Genomic DNA, 26,474 nt, shown 5'->3' on the forward strand with positions numbered 1-26,474 from the left:
TCAGTGCCCCAAACTCGAATGTCTGACTTTCATTAGTCGCAATAGTTTTGAGATGATGGAAAGTTCATCAATTCCTCTGGAAAACATGAAAAGCCTCTCCTTGGATGAGGCCATTGTGAACGTCACTTCTTGACTGTTGCAGGCAAATGGATGTGACTTAAAAATATTACTTTATCCAATGGACCAGAAATGCAACCCCCTAAAAAATGTATACAAATACAGGATTTAAAAACCCTCCATACTTTCTGTAATGTATAGTATCAGGTTTTTTTTAATATGTAAATATATAAATTCATACACACACGTTTGAAAATGACTGAAGAAGACGTCAGCACTCATTTCCTTATTTCTGTCTCCTTTTGTTTGGAGAGGTGATCAGTCAGGATTTCACCTTGTAATATTCTGGCATTCTGCTCTCAAGAAAGTTGCTTCTTAATGTTGTTTCACTCTTCCACAACCTGGAGACACACTTCATTAGGTTTTTGGTTCCCTTGAAAAAGAAGTAAAAAAAAAAAGTTAAAAAAGTGGAATCTTAAAAAATGTAATCAAAACACTGTTTAAAGGACGCAGCCTTTTTAAGCACAAGGTTCTTTATCACACATGAAAACTCAGATTTTAAAAAATCTATTACCAGAAGGAAAAAGTTAACTCAGGGGACCTCAAAACTCAGTTTTCTCCTTTGGAGATAAGTGCCAGATTTTTTGCTGAGGGTTCATAATACCTCTATGAAACTGTTTTAAAACCTAAGGTTTATATAATCACATGATGTTTCATAAAACTTTGGTAGAGATATTGGGGCTTCAAGTCAATAATGTGTCTATTTTATTATCACCCTTGTTTTCGATTTTTCATTTAATGCTACCCCAAAGCTCTGGTCACTGGATAAAAATATTTCTAACAAAGAACAGAAAGGTGAATACACTTAATATTTAAAAGCCTCGTATAATTGTTTAGGAAAAGATGACCATGGGTAAACCCCACCCCTAACTAAACTGGTAAACATACTGTTTACAAAAGAAAAAATACAAGCAAAAACAAGCATATAAAAAGACTCATTTCAATGTGATCAAATAATGTAAATTAAAATGACAGGGTATTCCACATTTCGTTTATCCAACTGGGTAAATATTTAAAGAAATTATGATTCTCAGTGTATGGGAGCACTCTGGATGCTGGCCAGATTACAGTCATGTCATAAGTATTCCCATGCATTATTGGGGTGGCTACCAGTAGGTAAAAATTTTATAGAGGGTAATTTGATCATTCTCAAAAGACTTTAAATTATATACATATTTGTCTAAGTGACCCCAAAATAAAAGTTTCACCTAAATAATTCATTGAAACACACACTGCAGTTGTGCCAAAGCAACAACCAATTCCCTAAACTTGACAAGAGAGAAATAATTAAAGTAAGAATGAAGTAAACTAGGTAATTAAATTAAATTGCTACATCCATATCATTAGAAGAATTTGCTGGAAGAACACAACTGTTATTGCAGAAACAGATGCCTCTAGTTAAAAGACAGAACCCAGTTTAGATGCATTTTTGCATTTATGATCCAAAAATATAAACCTAGTATGGGGCTCAACAGTCAATTCCTTTCCCCAAAGAGCTATAACATTTCTCACCCAGCAGAGGTCTGGCCCCTGAGATGCAGGAAGTTATATTTAGAATTTAACAATAATGCCCCTCTGCCTTATGTACAGGAAGAGAGTTTCTCTGGTAATGTAGAAATTTTAACTTCAATTATTATCTTGGAATCTGCAACCCTTGGTTGCTTAATTAAATATGTTTGGTTTCTTAACTAGCCTTCCTTTTTCATATTTTTTGTGAACTCATTAAGTAAAATAGGGCACTTTGCTTTAGAAATTGGCACAAATTATATGCATAAAGAGCACAAAACAGCCTTAACTCAAGGCAAAATTGTGGAATTATTAACATGTGTGTTTGGGGTTTGCCCTGACCTTTGTCTTACTCTATTTCTTCCAATCTTAGTTTCCAAATCTCTGGTATTTGACCCAGCTCATCCCAGATGTATTTCAAGTAATAATTGCCTAAGAAATCCTTATTTTTCACTATTAAGTCAAACACAGAGGATGCAAATACAGCATGACCTCACGTCCACTTGCCTGTGTGTTTTATGCCCATATGGATGTGTGTGTGTGTGCGTGTGTGTGTGAGTTAACAGGAGTCCTCTAGTGGAGATGGTTTTATTTGTTCTTTTCATTCTCTTCTTTGTTTTTATTTTATTCTGAAAAGCTGAATAATATTCCATTGTATGTCTGTAGCACATTTCCTTTATTGACTCATCCATCAGTGGACATTTTTAGATTGTTTCCCTATCTTGGCCACTGCGAACAGTGTTGCAATGAATATGGGGGTGCAGACATTTCTCCAAGATCCTGATTTTAATGCTTTTAGATAAATACCCAGAGATGGGATTGCTGGACCACATGGTAATTCCATTTTAATTTTTGAGGAACCTCCATACTGTTCTCCATAGTGGCTGCACCATTTTGCATTCCCACCAACAGTGCACAAGGGTTCCAATTTCTCCACATCGTTGTCAACACTTGTCTTTTATGATAGCTTCTTTTTGAGGGCATGTCACGTGCCAGGCCCTGTGGTAAACACCATATATATGTATAATGTCCTTTAATCTGCAAAGGACCAAGGATGGAAGTTGCAGCTTGTGGAGGTTAGAGAGTAGTCAAGGGAAGACAGCAATGTTCAGTGTTGAGACTCAGGCTGAGGCATGAGGCCAGTTCTCAAAGTATAGCATTTACCAGTCCTTTGACCCTTGCGAAGACTTGCTTCCTCAATTTTACTTTATTATTTTAATTTTTTGAAAACATTTTTTATTTTTTATTTAAAGAAACTTTCCCCCTTGATAGAGGCACTGGGGATTGAACCCAGGACCTTGCACAAGCCAACCAACCAACTCACTCTACTACTGAGCTAGATCCACCACCCCCAACTCTAAATTAGAAATATTAATAGTACATCTCTAAAGTACTGTTTATACATTTATTTATTTATTTAGTATAACCCTTATACTAAAAGATAATTGTGAGAATTTTGTGAGAAAACGTATATAATGTACTAAGCAAAATGAGGAAAGATTGGAGATTGCTACACTACTATAATTTTTATTGTTAAGGCCTGTGCTTTTATCCACTTCCCTTTTTGTTTCAACTGGAATGCTATACTTGGTTTTAATATATGTGGTTTTTTTTGTTGTTGTTTGTTTGTTTGTTTGTTTTTTGCTTAATTCCACTTCTTGGGTTTAGTGTCTCCCATTGAACTCGAGAAACATCAACAAATAACACCTTTAGGGACAATAAGCTGACATTCCAGGGAGTGGCCCAGCATGCAGAAACACTCAGTTCCATAGATGCTCTTCAAAAATATTTGATTTTTGAAATGCATAGTAACAGCAGACAAAAGACTAACTAGAACATTTTTGTACATGTATGACAGAGGATTTATGGAATTAATATCCAAAGAACTTTAATAAATCACTAAGAGACAAATTTTCCAACAGGAAAATGGGCAAACGACATAAAGCAGTTCGTGCCAAAAAAGAAATGCAAATGGTTAATAAACATGAACAAGTTTTACTCTGTAACATTATAATGATGAGTGATCATTTTTGTTCATAAAATTGGCAAAATTTTAGAATAATCAGAATATCTGTTGCTGGCGAGCATGTTATAATTGAGCAATTGTACACTATTGTTGGCAGCATAAAATGATATAATCTGTTAATAAGGATAGCTGTTTCTAGAAGAAAGTTTGTATGTATTCAAAGCCTTAAAAATTTGCAAGCCTTTTCACCTAACAGTTCTACATCTATGAATATCTGAAGGCCAAAATTAGATGAGTGGAAAGCTGTGTATGTATAGGGATGTTCATGCAGCTGGATTTATAAAAATAAAAAATGAGAAACAACCTAAAAATGCAGTAATAGGTATTACAGTGATTATTAGCAAACACAACATTGTTCAGTGAGATGGAAAAAGCTTTTTCAAGTGATATTATTGAAGCCAGAAAGTCAGACCCATGCTATGTTTATTTAAGAAGAAAAAGTGTGCATATAGCCACAGAAAAATATTGGAAGCACAGAGCTCAAAATTTGGAAGCAACTGTCTTGGCCTGTAGAATTACAGGTCTTTTTGATTTTTCTGCAATGAGCATGTCTTCCGTTTTAGTTGTTATTGCTGCATGACAGACCATAGTCAATTTATGGCACAAAGCAGCAGTCATTTTCCTATGTTTACAAGTTCTGTGGGTCAAGAATTTGGAAAGCTCAGAGCAGGGGCAGCTTGTCTGCTTCGTCATTTCTCACACTTCAGCTGGGAGGACTTGAAGTCTGGAGTGTGTCTCCACAGCTGGGGGCTGGAACTATCCAATGACTTTCATTTGCATGCCTGACCCCTGGGCTGGGAGGATCTGAAGGCTGCTCTGTCTGTTGGAGCACCTACAGGTGGCCTCTCCATGTGGCTGGGCTTTTTACCTGGCGGCTGAGGGCTCCAAGTGTGAAGAGTACAGTGAGCAAGGCAGGTGCTCCACTGCCTTTTCTGATTTGGCTTTGGAAGTTGTATTATGGTTTCCCCTGCTACTTCTGAGTACGAGTCACAAGCTCATCCGTATTCAAGGGGGGAGAGACAGAGACACCATCTCTTGGTCACATTGGAGAAAAGCAGAGTGGGAGGTATTGTTGCACACACCTTACTTTTACAATTAGGGAAAAAACTCCATAAATATTGTTGCTTTAAAAATAAAAGCTTGTTATAAAATACCTATGAGCCTAATTACCTGGGGTTCAGATTAGAGAACCATTTTGCATAACTGTGTTGAAAGCAACCTTCTTGAGCATCTGTGTGTTGTTCCCTGCATCCTGGATGAGTTTCCTGTCCCTGATGAGTTCCTGTGTGTTGGCACAAGGTTAGAATTGGAGATAAGTGGGTGCAGGGTTGTCAGATACAATTTAGAATGTTTAGTTAAATTTAAATTTCAGATAAGGAACAAATGAATGTGTAGTATAAGTATGTCCCAAATTTTGCATGGACCATACTTACACCAAACAATTACTTATCGTGTATCTGAAATGCAAATTCAACTGGATGTCTTACATTATTGTTTTGCTAAACCTGGCAGCCTGAAGGGGGGTGGGGGCAGCAGACATGGGGAGATCAGCCTGAAGGGCCACAGTCACCTTCTGCCTCTCCCTCTGCTGGGCAGGGAAGGGGGGACCTTTTGGCAGCAGTGTGGGTTTCTATTTTCAGCATGGGCGTCAACACTGTCTCAGAATAGAAGAGGGTGAGAGATGGAGTGAGGGAAAGAATATTTTCCAACATGTGAGAGGAATCAGCCACTAGAGGCTGGAAACCTGGCCTTGATTCCTGGACTTGTTGAAAACTCATGATGACCTTGGATAAGTCACTAAATTCCTCTGTGGCTGATTCCCTGGTGTGAATCGTACATAGGGTTGTTGGGAGGATGGATATAGTATGAGTGAAACTACTTAGAAAAATCTAGAAAAGCAGACTTAATGTGTTGGTGCTGGTTCCCTCTCATTCTGGGCCTGGGCTGCACAGGACAGTGGGAGGCACACCTGAGGGGTCCTCTGCAAGCTTTCCCACTCAGCACACATCACTGACTTAAACAAAACCTCCCACCAAAGTGTTGTTGCTTTTTCACGACCATCATCCCTGCTCCCATCATGAGCTACGTGAACCAGGCCAGTAGCAGGCGATCTTTTTAATGACAGGGTTAAATACGTCATTCAGTCCTTTTTCTTCTTCTTCGTTTACAGACGGACTGTCTGAACTGTAGAGTTCACCCAAGTTAGAGGCTAAAGTGCTCTAAGAAGTTACATTCTTCCAGTTAACAAAAAAATCAGAGGGATATAATGTACAACACAGAAAACATAGTCCATAATTTAATGATAGCTTTATATGGTGTGCAATCTATAAGAATCTGGAGTCACTATTTATAATAAAACTAATTTAACATTGTAAGTCCACTATACTTCAATGAAAAGAAGAAAAGAGCTTAAAAAAAAAAAGCTACATTCTTTTTCTTCTCTCTCTGCTAAGATGCAAATTCCAGTAGCTAAAATTAAGAGTAGTGAATTTATGCTTGTTTCCAAAAAGAGATCTGGCCAATGGCAAAGTTTTTTTTTTTTTTTCTGTTTTCTTGTTGTTGTTTATCAGTTGCTAGGTAGAAAAGAATCCTGTATAGCTGTAACCTGGCGGAGTTTTACAAAGCAAGAAAAAAGCAGGCAGGCTGCTCTGCTAATGAGAGGAAATCATTTTTACGTCATTGTCATAAAGGCAGAAGAGACAATCAGTTTTTTATTGTTTGTATTGTTGGTGATTTAACTGGAGCAGAACTTCTATTAATTATGAACCAGTTGTTTGAAATCTTCAAACTCGTTCCCCCTGCAGTTCTAGCTCTTAGCACTGAGAGCATTCATTGTTCAGTGACTACTCCATACTTGCTGAGTGTTAATTTAGTGAAAACAAACCACCCTTAAGAAAAAGTCACAGTAAGTTCATCAAAAATAAATAAATTCAAACAATTTTAAGGATACCCTGAGATGGGTATACGTTCAGCTCAGCTCCGTGTGTTTGTCTTTTTTTCAGCTGTAGAATTGTGGATGGGGCATATACAAGGAGACTATGTCTAGAACTATGGCTGAGGTCTGGTCTGGCCATATCCTTAGTTATAGAAGAAAGTTGAATACATATATATGTTACTAATATAAAAGCGCTGTATGATACTTAGTCAAGAGAAAATGTTTATGTTAAAAACAAATTACTGGCCATAATTAAGGAAATAAAATCTTTAAAAAATAAATTCAGGCTCTAGGATGTGTGCTTATGTCACTAGAAGTTTAATGTAAACAATTGCATTCACAAAATATTCTTCGTAATCATAGTTTTACCATGTGCTGGATGACATCATTACAACTGTTCTGGAAGACCAGTGACTAAAATCATTTCTCACTGGAATTGTTTACTGGTTACTTGTGGGCTATTTTATGATGAGTTAGATTCCACTTAGACTGTATCTAGATTCTGCTGATTTTTTTTTAACATTTTTTTAATTGAGTTATAGTCATTTTACAATGTTTAGATTCCACTGATCTTGCTTGTACATTAGAGTGCTACAGAGGTGAGACCTTGTTCATCTTGTTCCCCAGGGCCTGGCACATAATCAACTCAGTAAATACTTGATGGAAACAATGCAAGGACTGATGAGTTGTAGTTTCTTAAACTTGGATCTTATAACCGTGGCTTAGAGGTTAAGTGAATTAATTCCTCAAGGTCACACAGTAAAGATGGCACAGGGATTCTAGCCCCAGGACCCCAGGGCCATCTTAACCATGATGTTCAATTGCTTGTTATGGTTAATTGTGATGTTTAATTGCCTTTAAAAATGATCCATAGATACTTGTGTGTATATGTATATAGGTGTACATATATTTAATATAAAATATTAAATGTCTTAGAATTCAGAGTTATCTCATGAGGCTTGGGTACTCAGTGGAGGTTGGAAGGATTGACCTTGAAGAATGGGAAGCAATTCAATAAAATGCTTCAACAGAATGGTAATGGAGCATCTCATGAAGGCAGAACGGGGTAAGCAAGGTGAGGAGGTGGGTAAGCTCAGAGTTCCTGAGGGAGAGGAATGAGAGGAAGTTGGAAGGTTTGGTTGGGGAAAGGACTTAGAACCAATTTGTTGTTTTATTTCCACTTGTGTTTACCAGTGTCATGTATGTCAATAAAAAGCCATCTAGACTTAACAGCAGTGAATTATGGATCCTTATAGCATAATAATCTTTTTTTTTAAAGAGGCATACTGTTTTTTTTTATCATGTATTTTGTTTCTAAAAAGTATTTTTTTTTTGATGGAGGTATTGGGGGTTGAACCCAGGACCTCATGCCTTCTAAATATGTGCTCGACCATTGAGCTATACCCACCTCTGCCATGCTAATCTCTTGAAAGTTTTCCGGGAAATTAAAATTCGTTTCTCCAAGAGTTTTTATCTTTGGGTCTGAATCATGTCAAGTGCTTTCTGTTGCTCTTTCAAGGACGAAATTCCTTCCACCTCCTTATGCCTGTCCCACTATTCCGCGGCACAGGCAGGATGACGTGAAGGGGACACAGGCTGCCCTGGCAGCACTTGGGTCTCTGGCAGCCCCTTTGAGGGGGACCTGCCTGCATCTCCCTTGCTTCCCTGGGTGACACCGCAAGAGGTCTGGGCTCCAGCTTTCTGTCACAGAAAACATTTCCTGTAAACAATAAAGCAAAACTCATATCCTTAATGGCCACATTGGGAGGGTTGTTAGCTACTTGCCACACAGCCTGCCCATGCAGATAAATTCTGATTACTGATAATGGTGCATGCCTGGGATTAGAATGATGCTTGCACAGGTTTATATTGGGGTGACAGCTCAGGGGCTGGTGGGGAGAAAAACCCAAGACTTGTACTTTAAATCCAATTATGTACCACTTCTATCTGAAAATACTTTTAAAAGTCTTCATTTCCTAAATGTGGATTATTATTCTTTTATCCTCCTGCTCCAAGGACTTTGTAAAATCTTGGAGTATTTGAGACACCTGACAAAAGAAGAGTTTAATTCCACTTACTTAGGTTCATTCTTAAAAAAAAGATTTTCCCCATGACTCTTCCCATTGCAACTGAGTTTTCATTGCTGTTACTCTATTTTGTTGAATTCAAATTCAAAAGAGCTTGAGAGTTTATGGTTAAAAAGTAGGCTTTCCTCTTATTTCCTTAGCTGTTCATTTCCTGTTCACAGGGGCCCTGGAAATGATACACTGTTTCTTGTGTGTGGTTTCAGAGAATTCTACAGCACCCAGAGTGTGTGTGTGCCAGAGTGTGTATTTGTGTATCTCTTTAAAATTTGCACACACACACAAAGGATGGCTTGTGCATGCACCTTGCTTTTTGAATTACATTTATTGGGTATACTGCAGCTAGAACCACCTAATTTGTTTCCATATCAACATAGTATTCCATTTACCTAAGCAGTTCTTTAGCCAGACATTTTGTTGTTTTCAGTGAAAATTCTTGTACAGACAGCATTTGTTACAAGTGTGAGCATAACTGTTGGATCACTTTCTAAATATGGAATTGCCAGACCAAGGAGGATATGCATTAAACATTTTTTATAGTATCATCAGTTACAGTGTGTCAATTTCTGGTGTATCGCATAATTTCCCAATCATGCATAATTATATATATATTCATGCATTAAATGTTTTGATAAGTATTTCCAGATAGCTCCTCCAAAGAAGTTGTGTAAATTTACATTTCCACCACCAAGACAGGAAAGTGCTAGTTAGCTCATTTCCTCACCAACACAGTGTGTCATCAAATATTTGGTATTAGTAATAATGGCCTCTCCCTGTAGTTTTAATTATCATTTTTCTTATAAGTAAAATTGAGCATGTTTTTATGTGTATAAAAGATCTTTGTATTTCTTCTGAGTGAACTGTTTACCCTTTACCTGTTTTTGGTGATTGGTCTTTTTCTTACTGATTTTAGGCATTCTTTATATGTTAATGAACTACTTGTTGATTGTCTGTGATATTTGTTGCAAATATTTTTCTCATATTTTGTCATTTCTTTTGATTTCATTAATATATTCTTTCACAACTTTTGGGTGCTGTATCTTACTAAAGCTTCCCCAATTCTGAGATTTTAAAAAATCTCCCGTGTATTCATCTCATACTTGTGTGTGTTTGTGTGTGTGTGTGTGTGTGTGTGTGTGTGTTTACACTGAAATCTTTGATTGACTTAGAATTTAGTTTGGTATGTATTTTTTTTAGATGGCTACCCATTTGTCACTATATTATTTACTAGCTTATCTTTCTTTTCCTTGCTTATTTGAAAGTCCACCTTTATTGTATACTAAATTTCTGAATGAATTTGGGTTTATTTCTAGACTGTATTCCGTTCCATTTGTGATGCCAAGTAAATCTGATAACTTTTAAGGAATTTTTGTAAAATGATTCAGAATTTTATCTATCTACACAGTGTTTCCTATCATGTGAGATGACTGAAATAATCAGAATTTTAAGAGATTTAATTTTTGATTTGTTAAAATTCCTCAGAGACCTTTAGATAAATTCAATGTTTTGAGTCCAAACTTCAGTCAAAAATGCCTCCACTTTGTGCTTGTGAAAAGTTGTGGTCTCCCATGAGAACATTAGGCCTGAAAACAAAACATTTCCTGTTGGTTTTATTCATTCTCTTCCTTGTAAATTACTGTTGTCAGCATTACTTTATGTCTCCTAACCGTATCATTAATGATGAAACTTTCCAATATATCTCTATTTACTTTTGCTTCTAAGTAAAAATGTAAAAAATTGTGGTAAAATGCACATACCATAAAATAAGGTTATCCGTTTCTAAGAGTGTCTCGTTCAGTGGCACTGAGCACATTCACAATGTTATGCAACCATCACCACTGACCATTTACTTTTTGCAATAAGTGGTACAACTTGTCTTTTCAAAGACAGAGATCAGCTTAAAATGGTGTGTTCAATCCCTGAGAAGCAAAAGCCAGTCAGTAATTTGAAGCTGATGTGCATAGTGTCTTTCTGGAACACAAATGCATTCTATAAAAGGAATGTATTTCTTGGCTCTAAATGCCAGTACATTAAATCTGGCCATTTGGAGATTGATCTGAAACCTGGTTCTTAAACTCTCAGATTCAGCCTGAGCTCAGAGTCAAGCTGTGGCCTCCGCCCCTCATTCCCGTTAGGATGAGAAGATACACCAGCCCCCTCTGCTTAGTAGCTGTGATCTTCTGTGTGGAGTTGTCCAAGGCCCAGAGCTTTGTATTTTTTGGATGAAGTTATTCTAATGTTATTGAATTTAATGGTGAAATTTGTCTTTCGCACCTCCTGAATATGTCTCCAGTCCCCTTCTCATCTTGCCTCAGGTGTCGCTCCCACCAAATGAGCTGGTTAATCTGGGACCATCATGTTTTTAATTGCACGTAGACATATGCCGGTGGTGCTCTGAATGAAGGTGCTAGCCGGCCATATTGCTGCTCACGGCCACATGCAAAGCGTTATCCAGGCTGGACTCGCAGGGCCATTCTTCTGAGTGGAGAGGCACATTTCCAAATTGCAGTGTTGGAGGGACATATGTTAATAAATGGGGCAAGAGAGAGTCAATTAAAGGAAGCTCTTGGCCTCTTGCCGGAGAGTGAACACTTGGAGCCGGATCAGGAGCAGCTGTGCCATTCTCACTGACAAAATCCTGACCTTCTGCCCATGGAAGAGCTCTTTTCAGCAGATTGCTGCCGGAATAGAAGATGGAAGGGCCATCGTTGTCTCATTTTCTGTTGCTCCTGCATCCTATCTTGTGCATTCTCTTTGGCTGTGCTTATTTGCATAACTTGTCTCACAAAAATTAAAAATTGTCATCCCATTATGGAAAATCACAGGGCCCGACAGATTATATGTGTTACTGGAGTTAATCTTTGCATGAGAAAGGAGTAAAGATTTCCTCTGTCTCCACTTTCTGAATCACGTGGAGAGACGCTGTAAACAGGAAAAAATCTGAACGAGTGTCAAACCAACTAATGAAAATTACTAAGTGCAAGAAATATGTCAGAGCATTGGCCGTTTTTTCTGTAGTTGATGGAAAGCTAAATTGATCAGTTTTCCTCATCTATAACATGAGGATAATAATCGTATCTTCCTTACAGGGTTGTGGTGAGGATCAGCAAGTTAGCAGAGTGCCTGCTGCTGAATCATCCAAGTGCTAGCTAGGTGAGTATTATTGTTATTACTGCTACTTCTCTGTCCATCTCTGAGTGTATTCTGAGACATCGGCATTTTATGTTTTCCTTCTGTTTAAGCATTGCTTCTATTTTTTCTCATGAGGCAAAAGGTACCATGATCCTTATCTTATTGTGAAATGAAACACAACAAAACAGCAACATTGTTCCAAATTATATTTCCATTTGGATCAGAGCCAGAGGTTATCTTTCTTTCCTTGTCTTTCTTTTCTTTTCTTTTCTTTTCTTTTCTTTTCTTTTCTTTTCTTTTCTTTTCTTTTCTTTTCTTTCTTTCTTTCTTTCTTTCTTTCTTTCATTCTTTCGTTCTTTTTTTCTTTCTTTCTTTCAACAGTGCTTCCTTTAAGCGTATATCTTCACAGAAAGATATTTTGGGAGAGAAAATGGGTCCTGGAATCTTGCAGCTGGAAGGTTTTCATTCATTCATGCAACTGCCAGGTGCTGTTTCCTTAGCTGGGAACAGGGTTGAGCAAGCAGAGCAGCTGCTACCTCCAGGGAGTTGTCCTTCTATTGGGGAAGACAGGCAGTAAAGATGGGAACAAGCAGACAAGACAGTTTTAACTCAAAACACCTGTCATAAGAAAACAAAGCAGGCATGTTGATGAAAAGGCACTGGGCTGGGGGAGAGGTGGCTCTAGATTGGGTGGTCTTGGAAGATTTTTTTGAAGGAGGTGACATTTGAGGCCTGACTGATGAGGAGGAGGAAAAAGCCCTTCAAGTTCTGGGGGACGAGTGTTCCAACCAGAAGGAAGGATGAAAGCGCCAGGCCCTAAAGTGGAAATCGGCTTGGTTTGCTCCAAGGACTGAAAGGCCATATGGACAGAAGGGTAAATTGAGGCTGGAGAGGGAGATGGGGCCACATCTTGTAGGGCCTTCTCTCAGGGTAAGGAATTTCACTTTTATTCTACGTGGGAGGCAAAGCCATTTGAGGGCTTTAAGGGGGGGACGATCATGACTTGATTTACAGTTTTAATTGTCCTGGTTGCTGAGTGGAGACTGAATTGGAGAGGAAGCAGAGGGAGTGCTAAGATCCTGTTGCAGGGTCTAGTGGGAGAGGGCCTGGGGCTTGGCTGAGGGCCCCCATGCTGGGGAGAAGGTCCCTTTGGGGACACGTGGACCTAGAGTTAATGTGACATGCTAATGTTGAATGCAGGGACTTGGGAAGACCCAAGGTTTTACATTGACCCTACCCCAAGGTTTGGCTTGAACAACTGGGCAACCTTGGGGTTAATCTACTCCAGTAGTTCCCTGACTTTTAAATTCTATGAACCATTAAAGTAGGGAAAATTGGGGGTGGCTAGCATAGTGATGTTCTTTGTACTTCGGCCACGGAAGTCACACAATCAAAAGTAGCAACTACCATCATCTCCAGATGGCTGTTTCATAGAAGAGTGGAGACTGACAGAGAAAACGTAGGAAGGGTTAATTTTGCGTAATCTCAGAATGAAGAGCAATCTTTTAAATTCAGTAAAGGGAGCTTTGGGAAAAAATAATGACATTGTCCTCTTATTTTCTATTATTCTGTCTCAAATCAGTAGAAACTTTGTCATAGCTGGACAGGTATTTAGGAACCACTGGTCTAGTTTGTCTTTTCAGTCTAGGCAGAAATCCCAGTTACAGCATCCGTGACAGGGGTTCTGGCTTCTGCAGGATTACTTCCTGTGGAGGAACACGCCATCTCCCTAGGCAGCGCATGCTGCTGTGGGGGAGCACTAATGCACAGAGGACTCCCCTCCACCTCTGCATCCTAGCCCTGCCCTCTGCAGGTGCACAGAGTAAAGCTAATCTGTCCTCAGCATCTCAGCCTTTCAAACATCAAAAGATACCGTTCATGTCCATGTTTTACAGAGGGCAAACATTTCTAGCTCCTTTAACTAATTTTCACTCTGTACAAACTCAGAAGATAGAAACAAACCACATGTGCAATGAAGGATCCTAAGGTCACTGTCCTTTAAGTCATGCAGCAGACCTTCAGTAGGTGTTTGGTATCTATTCTGCTGTCTAGTCCTACATACAGGAAACAGAAAGCTGGAGAAAAAACCATCTCCCTTTAAGCGGATTTGAAGGCTAGATACTTCGACATCTATTTTGAAATTGAGGCAGGATGAGGAATCTATCTGATCTTGATCTCATAACCCCCTTGAGCATTAATATCATTTGTTTAAGAGAGACCTGGATTTAGAGGACAAATTAATTCATATTCAAAGCTTTAGAGCTTTAAAAAAAAAATCTGGCCCTGCTGGAGATTAATGTCAGGGAGACTCTTTCTGACTTAACAGCCATGTAATTTAGAACTAATGTTTGTGAAGTCACCTAGCACAGTACTGGCTACCCAGTAAAGCATTATTTCATTTCTTTCCTTTTCCCTTTCCTGACTTCTTTCCCTCTTTCCCTCCTTCCTTCCTCTTCTTATTTGAATCTGTTAAGAGAGTGCTGCTAGGATTTATTGTATTTCCATTTTGTCAAAGCATGAGTGCACTTGTTCAATGTCTGGTTGCAACTTCATAGTCCTTTGACCTTAAATATTTAATGACAAAAATATGCCCCATGAAGACAGGACTCTAAGGAGGCAGCTTCCTAAGTCTTGCACATATTGGACATCAAGAATTCTAAATATAGAAAGCAGGTTTCTTTATGTTTAGTTGTTTACTTAACAAGAAGCAATGTCATAGATGCAGGATGAAAAAAAATTCCATGTGGGGGCCACAGATAGCTCCCTAACTTTTCCTTATATTTCTAACAATTTTGCTTTTTATCTTCGGCTGCCATATAGTGGAGTTTTTAAAGATGTGAGATGATGATTCTATCCTCTGTGTGGGTGACACGTTTTGTCAATATAAAGTGTGCCTTAAACTGTTTTTAACTTTTTTTTCTTTTTCAGTTTTGTTAGGTAGAATTATTACAGTTTGTACATATACATTATATTGTATGTAAATACATATATAAATATACTGCACATTTTTTTAGTTTACATCTATGCACAGATCATTATTTCTAAGAACAGATTAGAGCTTTAGCTTTTTAAACTTTCATAGTTATCAAAGGAATAAAGCCAACCACAAAATAAGAATCAACAGAATGTGGTAATCCAGTCATAAAGGACAGTCACATGTGCTTACACATATTCAAGAAATCAATCATCTAAGTTATAAATACTAAGAAGTTCATTTGTGTCCTTTTTCTTTTTAAGATTCCACATATAAGTGACATCATAAGGCATTTTTCTTTCTGTCTCCAGTTCACTTAGAATGACGATCTTCAGGTCCATCCATGTTGCTGCAAATGTGTGCCTTAAACTTTTGACTTGAATCTCACTTTGCCTGATATTAAACTTGAACTCCTTTCTTCTGCTAGGAATGACCTCGAATGTCCTTGTCTCCAGTGTGAATTGCTAATATTGGTGGGCACCACTTGTTTAGGTCTTGGGGAGGGTGCCCTGGCCAGCCTCAGACAAACCTCTGCTAGGAAGACCTTCCTGACTCTGGGCCTGCCTTCACTCTCCAGCCACTAGGCACGTTTCATTCTGCCTGCCCGTTCTTGTCTGCTCATGCCCTGTGAATGTAGTTCCCGGTGGACAGCTGTCTGCTGAGCTGGATTTGCGCACTCCTTGGATGACAGGGTTAATCGGCACAGCACAGAGGTTGTGGTCCACAGACTTACGGACTTTCCCACATAGAGAGCATTTTCTCTGGCTTCAGAGCTGCAAAAACCACTCCCCTCCCCTGAAGAATTTGCTATTATTTGGGGCTTCCAGTCCACATGGAGATGCTAATTCTGCAAATCAAATGCAATGCCAAGAGCATGTTTACTATTTAAAAAATTCTGTTGTAGAGAATTGGAGGTTCAGTTACTTACTAATAGGATAACATTAACCATTATTTACACATTTTTTTATTAGTTAAGAAACTCCTAAGTGTTACTTTTCCTCAACATTTTATTATGAACATTTTCAAATATAGAGAAAAGTTGAAAGAGTTTTACAGTAAATACCTGGATATCTAACTAGGTTTAGGTGCTGACCATAATAATCTGTAAGTTTTGCTGCCAGCAGGTGTTGAGCATTTCTAGATGTTTGAAGGGAAAAATAATTATGAATATGACAAAGATTTAGCTGTAAGGTGTTTATTGATGTCCAAGAATAAAATCGGAAGAATTCCAAATGTTTATTTAATTGCTGTTTCTCAATCCTGCCTTTACATTAGAATTACTTGGAAAGCTTCAGAAAAAATACTAGTGCCTGGAACCCCCTCCAAGATTTATAATTAATTGTTCTGAGGCAGGGCTTGGGTAGGTAATTATAATATGCAGATAGGATTGAGATCCTCTGGGATAAAATATATTGATGAGTTATTATATAAAGGAATACTATGCAGCCACTAAAATGATGTAAAGGAAGAATATTGACTGACAGAGGAAAATGTTCAAGATATACTGACTTGTGGGAAAAAAATCAGGTTGCAGCATACTATATATAACATGATTCTAGTTTTATAAGAATGATATTTTATATCTGCCTACAATTATTTAACACATATATTCCAAAAAGTTAACAGTGGTCATTTTTTTCTTGTTAATTTTTTTTTTTTGATTTAGCATGTTGCATTTTAATTTCTGGTGTACAGCATGGTGATTCATTTATACATGTATGTATATATTCCTTTTCATGTTCTTTTTCATTATAAGCCATTACAAGGTATTGAATGTAGTTCCCTGTATATGGTAGGACCTTGTTGTTTATCTACTTTATAACAGTGGTCATCTTTGATTATTTTTTCCTTCTTTTTAGGGGTGGAGGGAGGTAATTAGGCTTATTTATTTATTTTGGTGGAAGTACCTGGATTGAACCCAGGACCTCCTGCACAGTAGGCATGCACTCTACCACCGAGCTATGCCTTCCCCCCTATTTCTTCCTTCTTATTGCTTATCTGTATTTTACAGATTTTCCATTGTGAGGACACATTTCACTGGTAATAAAAATAAGAGTTACTTTAAAAAATTTTCCAAGTGTTTATGAAGCTCCACCAGAAGGCATCAATTTGTGAATGATTTGTGTGAACTAGAAACACAGAGCTTACGTAAATCCTGGTGACGTAACTAAGTTGTCTAAATGGAACTTAAACTGTTTGGAAACCCATTACGTCATCAGAGTTCTCAAACTCTGATAACTTTCAGCATGCTTCTGATTCGGGAGGTGTGGAGGGAACCAGGGAGCCAAGCTGATTCTGTGGCAGTTGTCACAAACCACACCTTTCAAACACAGCAGTATGTATGTCATCAACTGTTATCAGAAATCCAGACCCATGAAAGCAAATCACAGAACAGTCTCAAACAATGTTTAATAATGATATTATCTTCTACTTAAAATACATTTCAAAAAATACACTTCTTATACCTCCCTAAACCTCCCAGCTAGAGTCATTCATTTCACAAATATTTCTGGGTAGATACCTCATGCTGGGCACTGTGCTGCACACTGGAAAGCAGTCGTGAACAAAACAGGCATGGCCCCTGCCCATGGATCTTGGAGTGGTGTCACCCACCTCTGATGCCCAGCCACTTCTCTTGTCACTCCTCCGATGATGTCTGGCAAATTCCGTCAGGTCCACTCATCACCATTCTGTTGTTCCCTTCATCTGTGTACAGGGAGTGTTGACTTAGTTTGGTGAAAAGGGCCCCTTTGATTTGCAATCATTCTTCATCTCAGGTAAAGAATTTAGCCAATGTTGGCTGTGCAAAACTGAGAACCTTCAAATGTTTGCCGCAGGGTGCCATTGTGTTTGAGAAATATATCAAGCCAATGGGACTGGAGGTTGGATATAAGCTGAGAAGTCGCATTAGTGAGTAATCCAGAAATGAAGTGTTACATGAACCTGCACTGGCAGTGGGACGTGTAGGGAAAGGGTTAGATGGGCGTGAGGATTTAAAAAGAAGACTTGGCAACACACGTGATGGATTAAGCTGTAGGGCTTACTTGGGACTCTGGTTTTCAGTTGGGTGTGCATTTGGGGATGTTAACAAGAAATACTGCCTCAGCTGACTTAAACAAGAAAAATATATTCACTCAAATAAAAGTAAGTCTAAGGTGTTCCTGGGTTTGGTTAATGCAATAGCTCAGTGTCAAAGGTGACATCAAAGACTCACTCTCTTCCATCCTCAGTGAGTTGATGCATCTGAATATGGCTTTGGTTGGTTTTCTTTATGTTCCAAGATGGCTGCTCTAGTTTAATCTTCCCTGTTAGATGCAGATATTAACTCTAACAGGATGAAGAGGGGCTGTTTCTTTCTACCATTTCTATCATCAGAAACCCTCTTTCCTCCCCCAACAGACTTCTTTTCATGTCTCATTGGCCAGAATCATGTAACATGCTCATGTCTAAACTAATTATTGGTGAAGGAAGTAAGAGTATGAATAAACCAATCATGACTGGGGAAGGGTCCAGAGTCCTCTTAAGCAAATGGCCATGTGTTACCAGAATAAAAATCAAGCTTCTCTTAGCAAGGAAGAAGGTGGAGGAGTAACTGTGAATATAGGCAACCACCAGTGTCTGCCTGGATGCCTGACAAAAATCTGCTCAGAGGTCCGGTTTTTATAAAACTTTGCCCAGAGGCTCAGAGTTACAAGTGTGATGATTTTGAGAGAACAGCATGTCAGAAGCCCCAGGGAAAGGACACTTCATACTGTTGGGAATGGCTTTAATTATTTCTACTTCAGTTTGAATAATCTTAGTCCTTTTAACTGTCTCTCTGAATCTTTTTTTCAACCTTTTAAATCACCATTGTGGCTGAGCTTAGAGGGTTTTTCCAAGTTTCAAATAGGCAGGTAAGAAACTAGGAAATATTATGTTCTGTATATATCGAATTCCAGGAAAAGAACTAAATGTGACTTCAAATTACTGGCATCATATGATGTATCTGTAAATCAGAAAGTGGCAAAAATAATGTGATGTTAGCCAAAGGTACTCTAGGGTTCACTGCCACAAGGAGCAGCATGTGTGTTGACATTTTCTGAGGAGAAACTGGTCCCTCAGAGGAAGACCCTTGGATTTATGTATTGTTGCCTTAGCCACAGAAATTTTTTGCAAAAACCTTCATGTCAACAGCAGGAACACAGCAAATTTAATTACATGAGAGCCAGGAAATTAAGCTGAAAGAGATTTTCTTCCTATGTTAAGTCATTCATACAGTTTATTTGAAATATTTTTGTTTTTAGCTATGTTTTGTCTCCAAGTATAGTGACACAGTATGAAATATGTGTCTATTCATAGAAAACTTATGGGTTCATTTTGTTAAGGAGAAGTCTGTGGAAAGTGTATGTGTGATATTGTGCACATTTTGTTCCAACACTGTGTTGGGGAGAGATTCCAGGACTGGAAAGCATCTCAATTCTGCCATAACTTAGTCAGGTAAATGAGCAAATGCTCCAGGGGCATCATTGCAGTATCTTGTCTTGTAAAAACTCACTGTCCACTGCTATTAAATCTTACATATTAAGAGGGGAGGGTATAGCTCAAGTGGTAGAGTGCATGCTTAGCACGCATGAGGTCTGGGTTCAATCCCCAGTACCTCCTCTAAGAATAAATCAATGAATAAACCTAAATACCTCCCCCCACCAAAACAAACAGACAAAACAAAACATAAATCTTATGTATTAAGAAGCAGAGAGCAGGACAGTCCCCACTATACGTATAAGGGTTTATATAACACACAACAGAGCTGGGCTTTGAGCTTTTAAGGTAGTGAGATGCCTCTTTAACCCGGTTTTCTTAGATGCTAAAAGAAGATGTTACTGAAGCCCTGATTTCCTCAGGTTACTTTCCTAAGGTCTTGTCAAAACCTGGGGAACAACTGCAATGGTGATTAGAGCCCCAAGCCGCCTCCTGGTGTTGTCAGGGAGACTCCCAGCCCCTCTAGCTCCTCTCCTTCTCCTTTTGGGGCTTTATGCCCCATCTCGGAATTTGCAGCTTCAGCTGTGGCCGTTCACAGCTCCTCTCTGTCTGTTTCCACCTGGGGCCCTGTCTTGTCTGCTCCTGTGTTTTTATCTCATTTCTGGCCATTGATGGGCTGGAAGGGGGTCTTCGTCCTTTAATCAGTGACTCTGTTATTTTCCAGGTCTTTAAAAGGTAGCCTCCTCTTTCGGGTGTAAAGCTTCTTGGGGCCAGGGACAGTGATATCTCAGGGATGCTCCTCAGTTCACAGCCCAGTGCATTCCTTGCTGACTGTTTCATCCAATTACTAATTGCTTAGATATGCGATTGTATTCATCAAGTTCTTTGCTCTCCTTTCCTTCTCGTATTTCAGACTTCTACCTGGTGTCACATTCTTTACATGTGGGAAGTACAACAATGAGAATTTTCTTTAATGAAGATTTGCTGGTTTTAATTTAATTTAATTTAATGAAGATTTGCAGACTCTGTTTTTGTTTATCTGAAAAAGTCTTTATTTGTCCTTCTTAAGGCTACTTTTGGTCTGTATAGAACTCTAGATTGGCAGTTATTTTTTTTCCAGAATGTTGGAGATACCATTCCATTGCTTTCTGGTTTCCCTCACTGCTGTAGAAAAGATGGCTGTCAGTCTAACTCTTTGAAGTTAATTTGTATTTACTCTTAGTTGCTTTTAAGACTTTTTTGGTCTTTTGTTATGATGTATTTATTTATGTATTTGCTGTTTTTATTTATCCATCTTGCAGTCCATTGGGTTCCTTGAATCTGTGTATTGGTATATTTCATTATTTTGGAAAATTATTAACCATTCTCTCTTTTTTTTAAATTGAAGTATAGTCAGTTACAATGTGTCAATTTCTGGTGTACAGCATCATGTCCCAGTCATGCATATACACACATATATTCATTTTCATTCTATCTTTACATATTACCTCTGGTCCATTTATCTTCTCTCCTTCTGGAACTCTGATCAAATGTACATTAGACCTTCTCACTCTCTTCCCCTCTCTTTAATATTTATATGTTTTGTTTCTCTTAGGTGCATTCTGACTTCTGATCCAAATTCTAGTTCATTAATTGTTTCTTAATTTGCTTTTAAACATATCCAGTGAGTTTTAAACCCTTATTATGGCTTCTATTTCTAAAAGTTCAGTTTTTCCTTTGTTTTGTTTTACTTGCTTTCAGTCTATTAGCAGGCTTACCTCTAAGGAAAATAAATGGACTCTTGGTATTTCTGGGAAACTACACTACATTTCACATGGACTTGTTGCATTTATGTTATTTGAGAGGAAGGGTGCGACGAGTTTTCTTTATTCTTATCCTAGCACATTCCTGTCCCTTAAACCCACGCTTTATTCTGAAGTAGTGTTTGTCTCTGATGGTGGCTGGGAAGAACACAAAAGGCTTCAGAGCTTTCAGAGGCAGCTGACTGTTGATGACAAAAAGAAAGTGATATGGAGATGCGTTTTCTGGGGCCTGAAGGGTGTTAGTTATAAAAATGTTATAAAAATGTTCAGCATCTGAACAACATCCCTTAAATATCTTTAATTCAGTAATAATCCTCCCTCCTTTCCCCCCCCCAATGTCATTTGATATATCAGTAAAGTCACATTGTTTACCCTGTGAATGGCGGAACACAGCATTCGGTTTTATCTAAATTTTCTGGCTGCTACTTTGTGATGTTACTTACCCTGTTTCTCTGTCCCTTGCAGTTCCTGTTAATGAATGGGTGCCTGCATTTAGGACTTGATCACAGTTTGGATGTCTTCATTTTAACTTGGGTTAGAGTAATTTCCTATGAAGGGAAACATAGTTTAAATCCTCTGTTTAAAGTCAGTTGAAGTCATGAGCTTCTCTCCAGGGTTATACTACTCCCTTGGTATATGACATATAATCAAGTCTATTGGTTTTAGTTTATTTTCAATATCTAAGTATTGTTCCTTTTGATTGAATTTTTATGATTTCAAAATCAAGATCATAAAAGCAAGTATATTCATTGAAATTTCATTACTATTCCCATCTCCTCCCTTATTTCCCTCTTTCCTCGTATAAAGTAATCATTTGATTAGTGTTTTATTTTGCTTTATTGTTCCACGTTACATCTTGAAAATATAAGTAAAAATGTATGTTCACATTATTAACACCAATATTTTATAGGAAAAAAGTGGCTTACTATAAACATATTTCTTTATCTTCCTTTTCAAAAATTTACTTAAAAAATACTATACCTGTTTCTTATCCCTTTTATTTTTTTGTTTTTGACATATAATCAATTTACAATGTGGTGTCCGTTTCTGATGTACAGCATAATGTTTCAGCCATACATGTACATGACATATATTTCATATTCTTTTTCATTATAGATTATTGCAAGGTATTGAATATAGTTCCCTGTGCCCTACAATGGAAACTTGCCATTTATCTGTTTTATACGTAGTAGTCAGTATCTGCAAATCTTGAACTCTCAGTTTATCCTTTCCCACCCATTTTCCCCCTGGTAACTGTAAGTTTGTTTTCTATGTCTATGAGTCTGTTTTTGTTTTGTAAATAAGTTAATCTGAGTCCTTTTTATAGATTCCACAAATAAGTGATATTATATGGTATTTTTCTTTCTCTTTATAGCTTACTTCACTTAATATGATGATCTCCAGGTCCAACCATGTTGCTGCAAATGGCGTTATTTCATTATTTTAAGACTGAGTATTATTCCATTGTATATACATACTGCAACTTCTTTACCTAGTCATCTGCTGATGGACATTTAGGTTGTTTCCATGTGTTGGCTATTGTAAACAGTGCTGCTGTAAACACTGGAGTGCATGTATCTTTCTGAATTAGAGCTTCATTCAGGTATGTGCCCAGGAGTGGCATTGTTGGATGGTAAATACATTTTCAGTTTTTTGAGGAATCTACATACTGTCCTCCATAGTGGCTGCACCAAACCACATTCGCACCAGCGGTGTAGGAGGGTTCCCTTTCCTCCAACAGTTATAGTGCATGAACTTCTTTTTTTTTTTATCGAGCAAGAATCTGTTAACAGTTTTATTATTTTTATGTTAAATACCATGGGACAGGATTGTAAGGATGAAAAACTCAGTCAACAACTGCCTCACAAGGGGTAAGAAAATTCTGCCATGATATTAGCAAAGGTAAAGGAGAAAATTTACACTGTAAGAGGCACCATTTCCCCGCAGAACACCTCTTGGCATTTCCTGAATGAGTGGGATTAGCAATCTAAATAAATCATATTTCAAGAGGTAACAGCAACAGATAAAATTTAAAGGGATTATTAAAATAACATTTACAAGACTCTGAACAATTCTTGAACTCTTATTAAAACCACAAAGAAAGAACAATTCTTTACTTATGAATTTCATACAGGACTGAATGTGCAACTGGCATCTGCTAGTGATGGTCTGTGACGTACAATCTGTCCGGAGCCGAGCACGCTGTTCTGACTGTGTTTCTAACCGTAAAAGATCACTGAAGGCGAGGCCTATATGGCGCTGTACACACAAATGGTCACTGTGGGCCACACTACCAGTGAGATGTCAGGTGAACAAATCTTTTTCTGGTCAACAGGGAAAAAAAGAAACAGCACTCTGCATGCGTCACTCTACAAGATGAACTTCCCTAGAAAGAATCCAATGAAAATGGCTGCAATTACAACAAGAAGTGAAGGAAGGGGGCTGGTGACGTCCTCTCTGAAGGACGCAGCTGAGGTTGATCCAGGTTTTTCCGAATGTGCTACTTTTCTGAGCCTTAAGCCTTCATCCCTCAGGTGCCCGTTCTCCTCCGACAGCTTCAGCACCTCCCCCTGCAGCCGCTTGCACTCCTCCATCAGCTTCCTGGTCTCCGTGTCGCTGAGGGAAGCGCTGTGCGGCTTGGGCAGCGGCCCGTCTTGTTTCGCGGCGTTCAGGGGCGCCGTTTTGCTAGGCCCCATGTCATTCAGTTTATCATTTTCATTGGGCTTTTCAAATACACATCTCAATTTAGAATCCATTAATTCATCGGGTTTTGCCTCTTTCCACACAGCTTCCATATCTGAAAAGTTTGGTGGGGCGAAAATGGTCTGTACCATAAACTTGTGCTTATTCTTCTTGTTGGTAGTCGAAAGGCTGCAGCATTGCTGAGACAGTCACGGTCAAGCCCGGGTCGATAATCCCACTGTTGGGCCGCACACAGTACCGACGGGGCGCTGTAGTCTTCACCTTGAAACACACTTTTCTATCCGATGGATTCCGCAACTTTAGATTTGCAGTGATTACATCTGTGAAACGGCCTTTAAATTTGAGGTCTGTGGGCGGGTCGAGGACCAGGGTCTGCTCGTGCTTCGCCACGGCCCCGGAGCCGGACGCCATCGGACAGACAGCGCAGAGCGGGGATGCGCCCGCGGCGGCGGCTCGCTAGCTGCGGGCGGGGGGGGGGGGCGGGGGGGCGGCGGCGGCTCGCTAGCTGCGGGCGGGGGGGGGGGGCGGCGGCAGCTCGCTAGCTGCGGGCGGGGGGGGGGGACGGGGGGGGGCGGCGGCGGCTCGCTAGCTGCGGGCGGGGGGGGCGGGGGGGCGGCGGCGGCTCGCTAGCTGCGGGCGGGGGGGGACGGGGGGGCGGCGGCGGCTCGCTAGCTGCGGACGGGGGGGCGGGGCGGCGGCGGCGGCTCGCTAGCTGCGGGCGGGGGGGGCGGGGGGGCGGCGGCGGCTCGCTAGCTGCGGACGGGGGGGCGGGGCGGCGGCGGCGGCTCGCTAGCTGCGGGCGGGGGGGGGGACGGGGGGCGGCGGCGGCTCGCTAGCTGCGGGCGGGGGGGGGGGACGGGGGGCGGCGGCGACTCGCTAGCTGCGGGCGGGGGGGGGGACGGGGGGCGGCGGCGGCTCGCTAGCTGCGGGCGGTGGGGGGCGGCGGCGGTGGCTCGCTAGCTGCGGGCGGGGGGGGCGGGGGGCAGCGGCGACTCGCTAGCTGCGGGCGGGGGGGGGGGACGGGGGGCGGCGGCGGCTCGCTAGCTGCGGGCGGTGGGGGGCGGCGGCGGCGGCTCGCTAGCTGCGGGCGGGGGGGGGCGGGGGGCAGCGGCGACTCGCTAGCTGCGGGCGGGGGGGGGGGACGGGGGGCGGCGGCGGCTCGCTAGCTGCGGGCGGTGGGGGGCGGCGGCGGTGGCTCGCTAGCTGCGGGCGGGGGGGGGGGCGGGAGGGGGCGGGGGGGGGCGGCGGCGGCTCGCTAGCTGCGGGGGGGGGCGGGGGGGCGGCGGCGGCGCGGCTCGGCCCGGCTCCACACGGGGCCACCCTCGGCTCCCGAAGCCGACGCCCGCCGCTCCGTCGGCGGCTCGGTGGGCCGCCCGCTGCTCCGCAGCTTCGGGTCTCACAACTGACTCAGCCCCACACTAGCCGCCGCGGCCACGCGCACCGTGCATGAACTTCTTAATGATGCCCATTCTAACTGGTGTGAGGTGATACCTCATTGTAGTTTTGATTTGCATTCATCTGAAAATTAATGATATTGAGCATTTTTGTGTGCCTATTGGCCATTTGTTTGTCTTTATTGGATAAATGTTTGTTTTAAACCTTTAAGTAATAAATCCTGGAGATACTGAATCTTTATTTCTTATTAATTTTCAGGTAGTTTCCCCATAGTTTATTCACCTAATGCCTTATAATGGGCAAGAGACTTGTTTTCAGTTTCTTACACTTAATGACATGCTACAATGAATACTCTCATGAACAGATCACTTATTGTTTTGCATTTTTGCCATTGACTGATAGACTCCTAGAATTAATATTTCTGAGGTTAAGGGCAAATTTTTATCTATCTCAGAGAGATATGATAGATATTTCTAAGTTTTCTTACATTGTAGTTTTATCATTTTTTTCCCACTAGCTGTAGTATCAGAGTCCCTGTATCTCCCACAGTTGTACCAATGAGGAATGTAGCTAAGTGTTCACATTTCTGTTAATTATATAGATGATTAATAGTATTACTGTGTAGTTTAGTCAATATTTACATTATTTAACAACACTTATGTTAAACCAGGTTGAGCCATTTTTTCCATAAGATTAAAGACCATTTGCAATTCCTTTTCTGTGTACTGTGTGTTTCTCTCTTTTCAGGCATTTGTATAATAAATAAATTTCACAAACTAGTCTGAGTTTCAATCTGGATTGTTTCCCAAATGTTCGTACAAGAATACAGAGGATATTAAATCAATTATAAAATACAACATCCAGAATAATTAGAATCCATGATGTTTATGAAAGCAATTTTTACTGTTGTAATCTCACTCAGTCATGGTTTGAACTATAATCATAAGAATTCACAAGTTATAATAATATTTGCTGAGAAAAATTGAGAAGAAAATAAACAGGCAGCAGAAGTGCTTTCAATGTGTCTAATAACTAGAAACAGTATTTCCCCTTGTTACAAAAACTGTAATAGTAAGAGAGAAGTTTTGATAACATTTATAGATACAGAGTGGAATTTGTGTGGTCCATAACAAGACTGAAAATGTTACAGATGGAAACTGAAAAAATGGATAAATATGAAAAACCCATGCAGAAAGAGAGGACAAGAAAGATTGCCTGTTTCGATCTGAGATCTAGGGAAGGAAAAAAAATGTCCTACCTTGAGAATTCGTAACGACAAGCTTGCTCCCTATAGGTTTAAGGCTTAATTTATATTACTTACAGGTCTACTTACAAACTGGTA

The 26,474-nt window shown here is 40.0% G+C and overlaps 1 protein-coding gene and 1 pseudogene across 5 annotated transcripts in view; both read right to left on the minus strand.

The window, feature by feature from the left end:
* Positions 1-471: 471 nt before the first annotated feature.
* The window catches only part of LOC140690465 (unconventional myosin-Vb-like), a 110,239-nt gene continuing 84,236 nt past the window's right edge, over positions 472-26,474 (minus strand). For 2 of the 5 annotated variants that reach the window (XM_072952267.1, XM_072952271.1), the window contains 2 exons: positions 21,478-21,582; positions 21,123-21,216 (listed from right to left, as the gene is read on the minus strand). In XM_072952267.1, the coding sequence (XP_072808368.1) occupies positions 21,570-21,582 (13 nt within the window). In that variant the 3' untranslated portion in view covers positions 21,123-21,216; positions 21,478-21,569. Of the gene's footprint in view, positions 491-8,266; positions 8,305-17,272; positions 17,481-21,122; positions 21,217-21,477; positions 21,583-26,474 lie in introns of those variants that run through there. The other 3 variants (XM_072952268.1, XM_072952269.1, XM_072952270.1) reach the window with 3 other exon arrangements.
* Positions 22,816-24,148, minus strand: LOC140690434 (vesicle-associated membrane protein-associated protein A pseudogene; annotated as a pseudogene).

This window comes from Vicugna pacos, chromosome 30, assembly GCF_048564905.1.
Source record: "Vicugna pacos chromosome 30, VicPac4, whole genome shotgun sequence".
NCBI lineage: Eukaryota > Metazoa > Chordata > Mammalia > Artiodactyla > Camelidae > Vicugna > Vicugna pacos.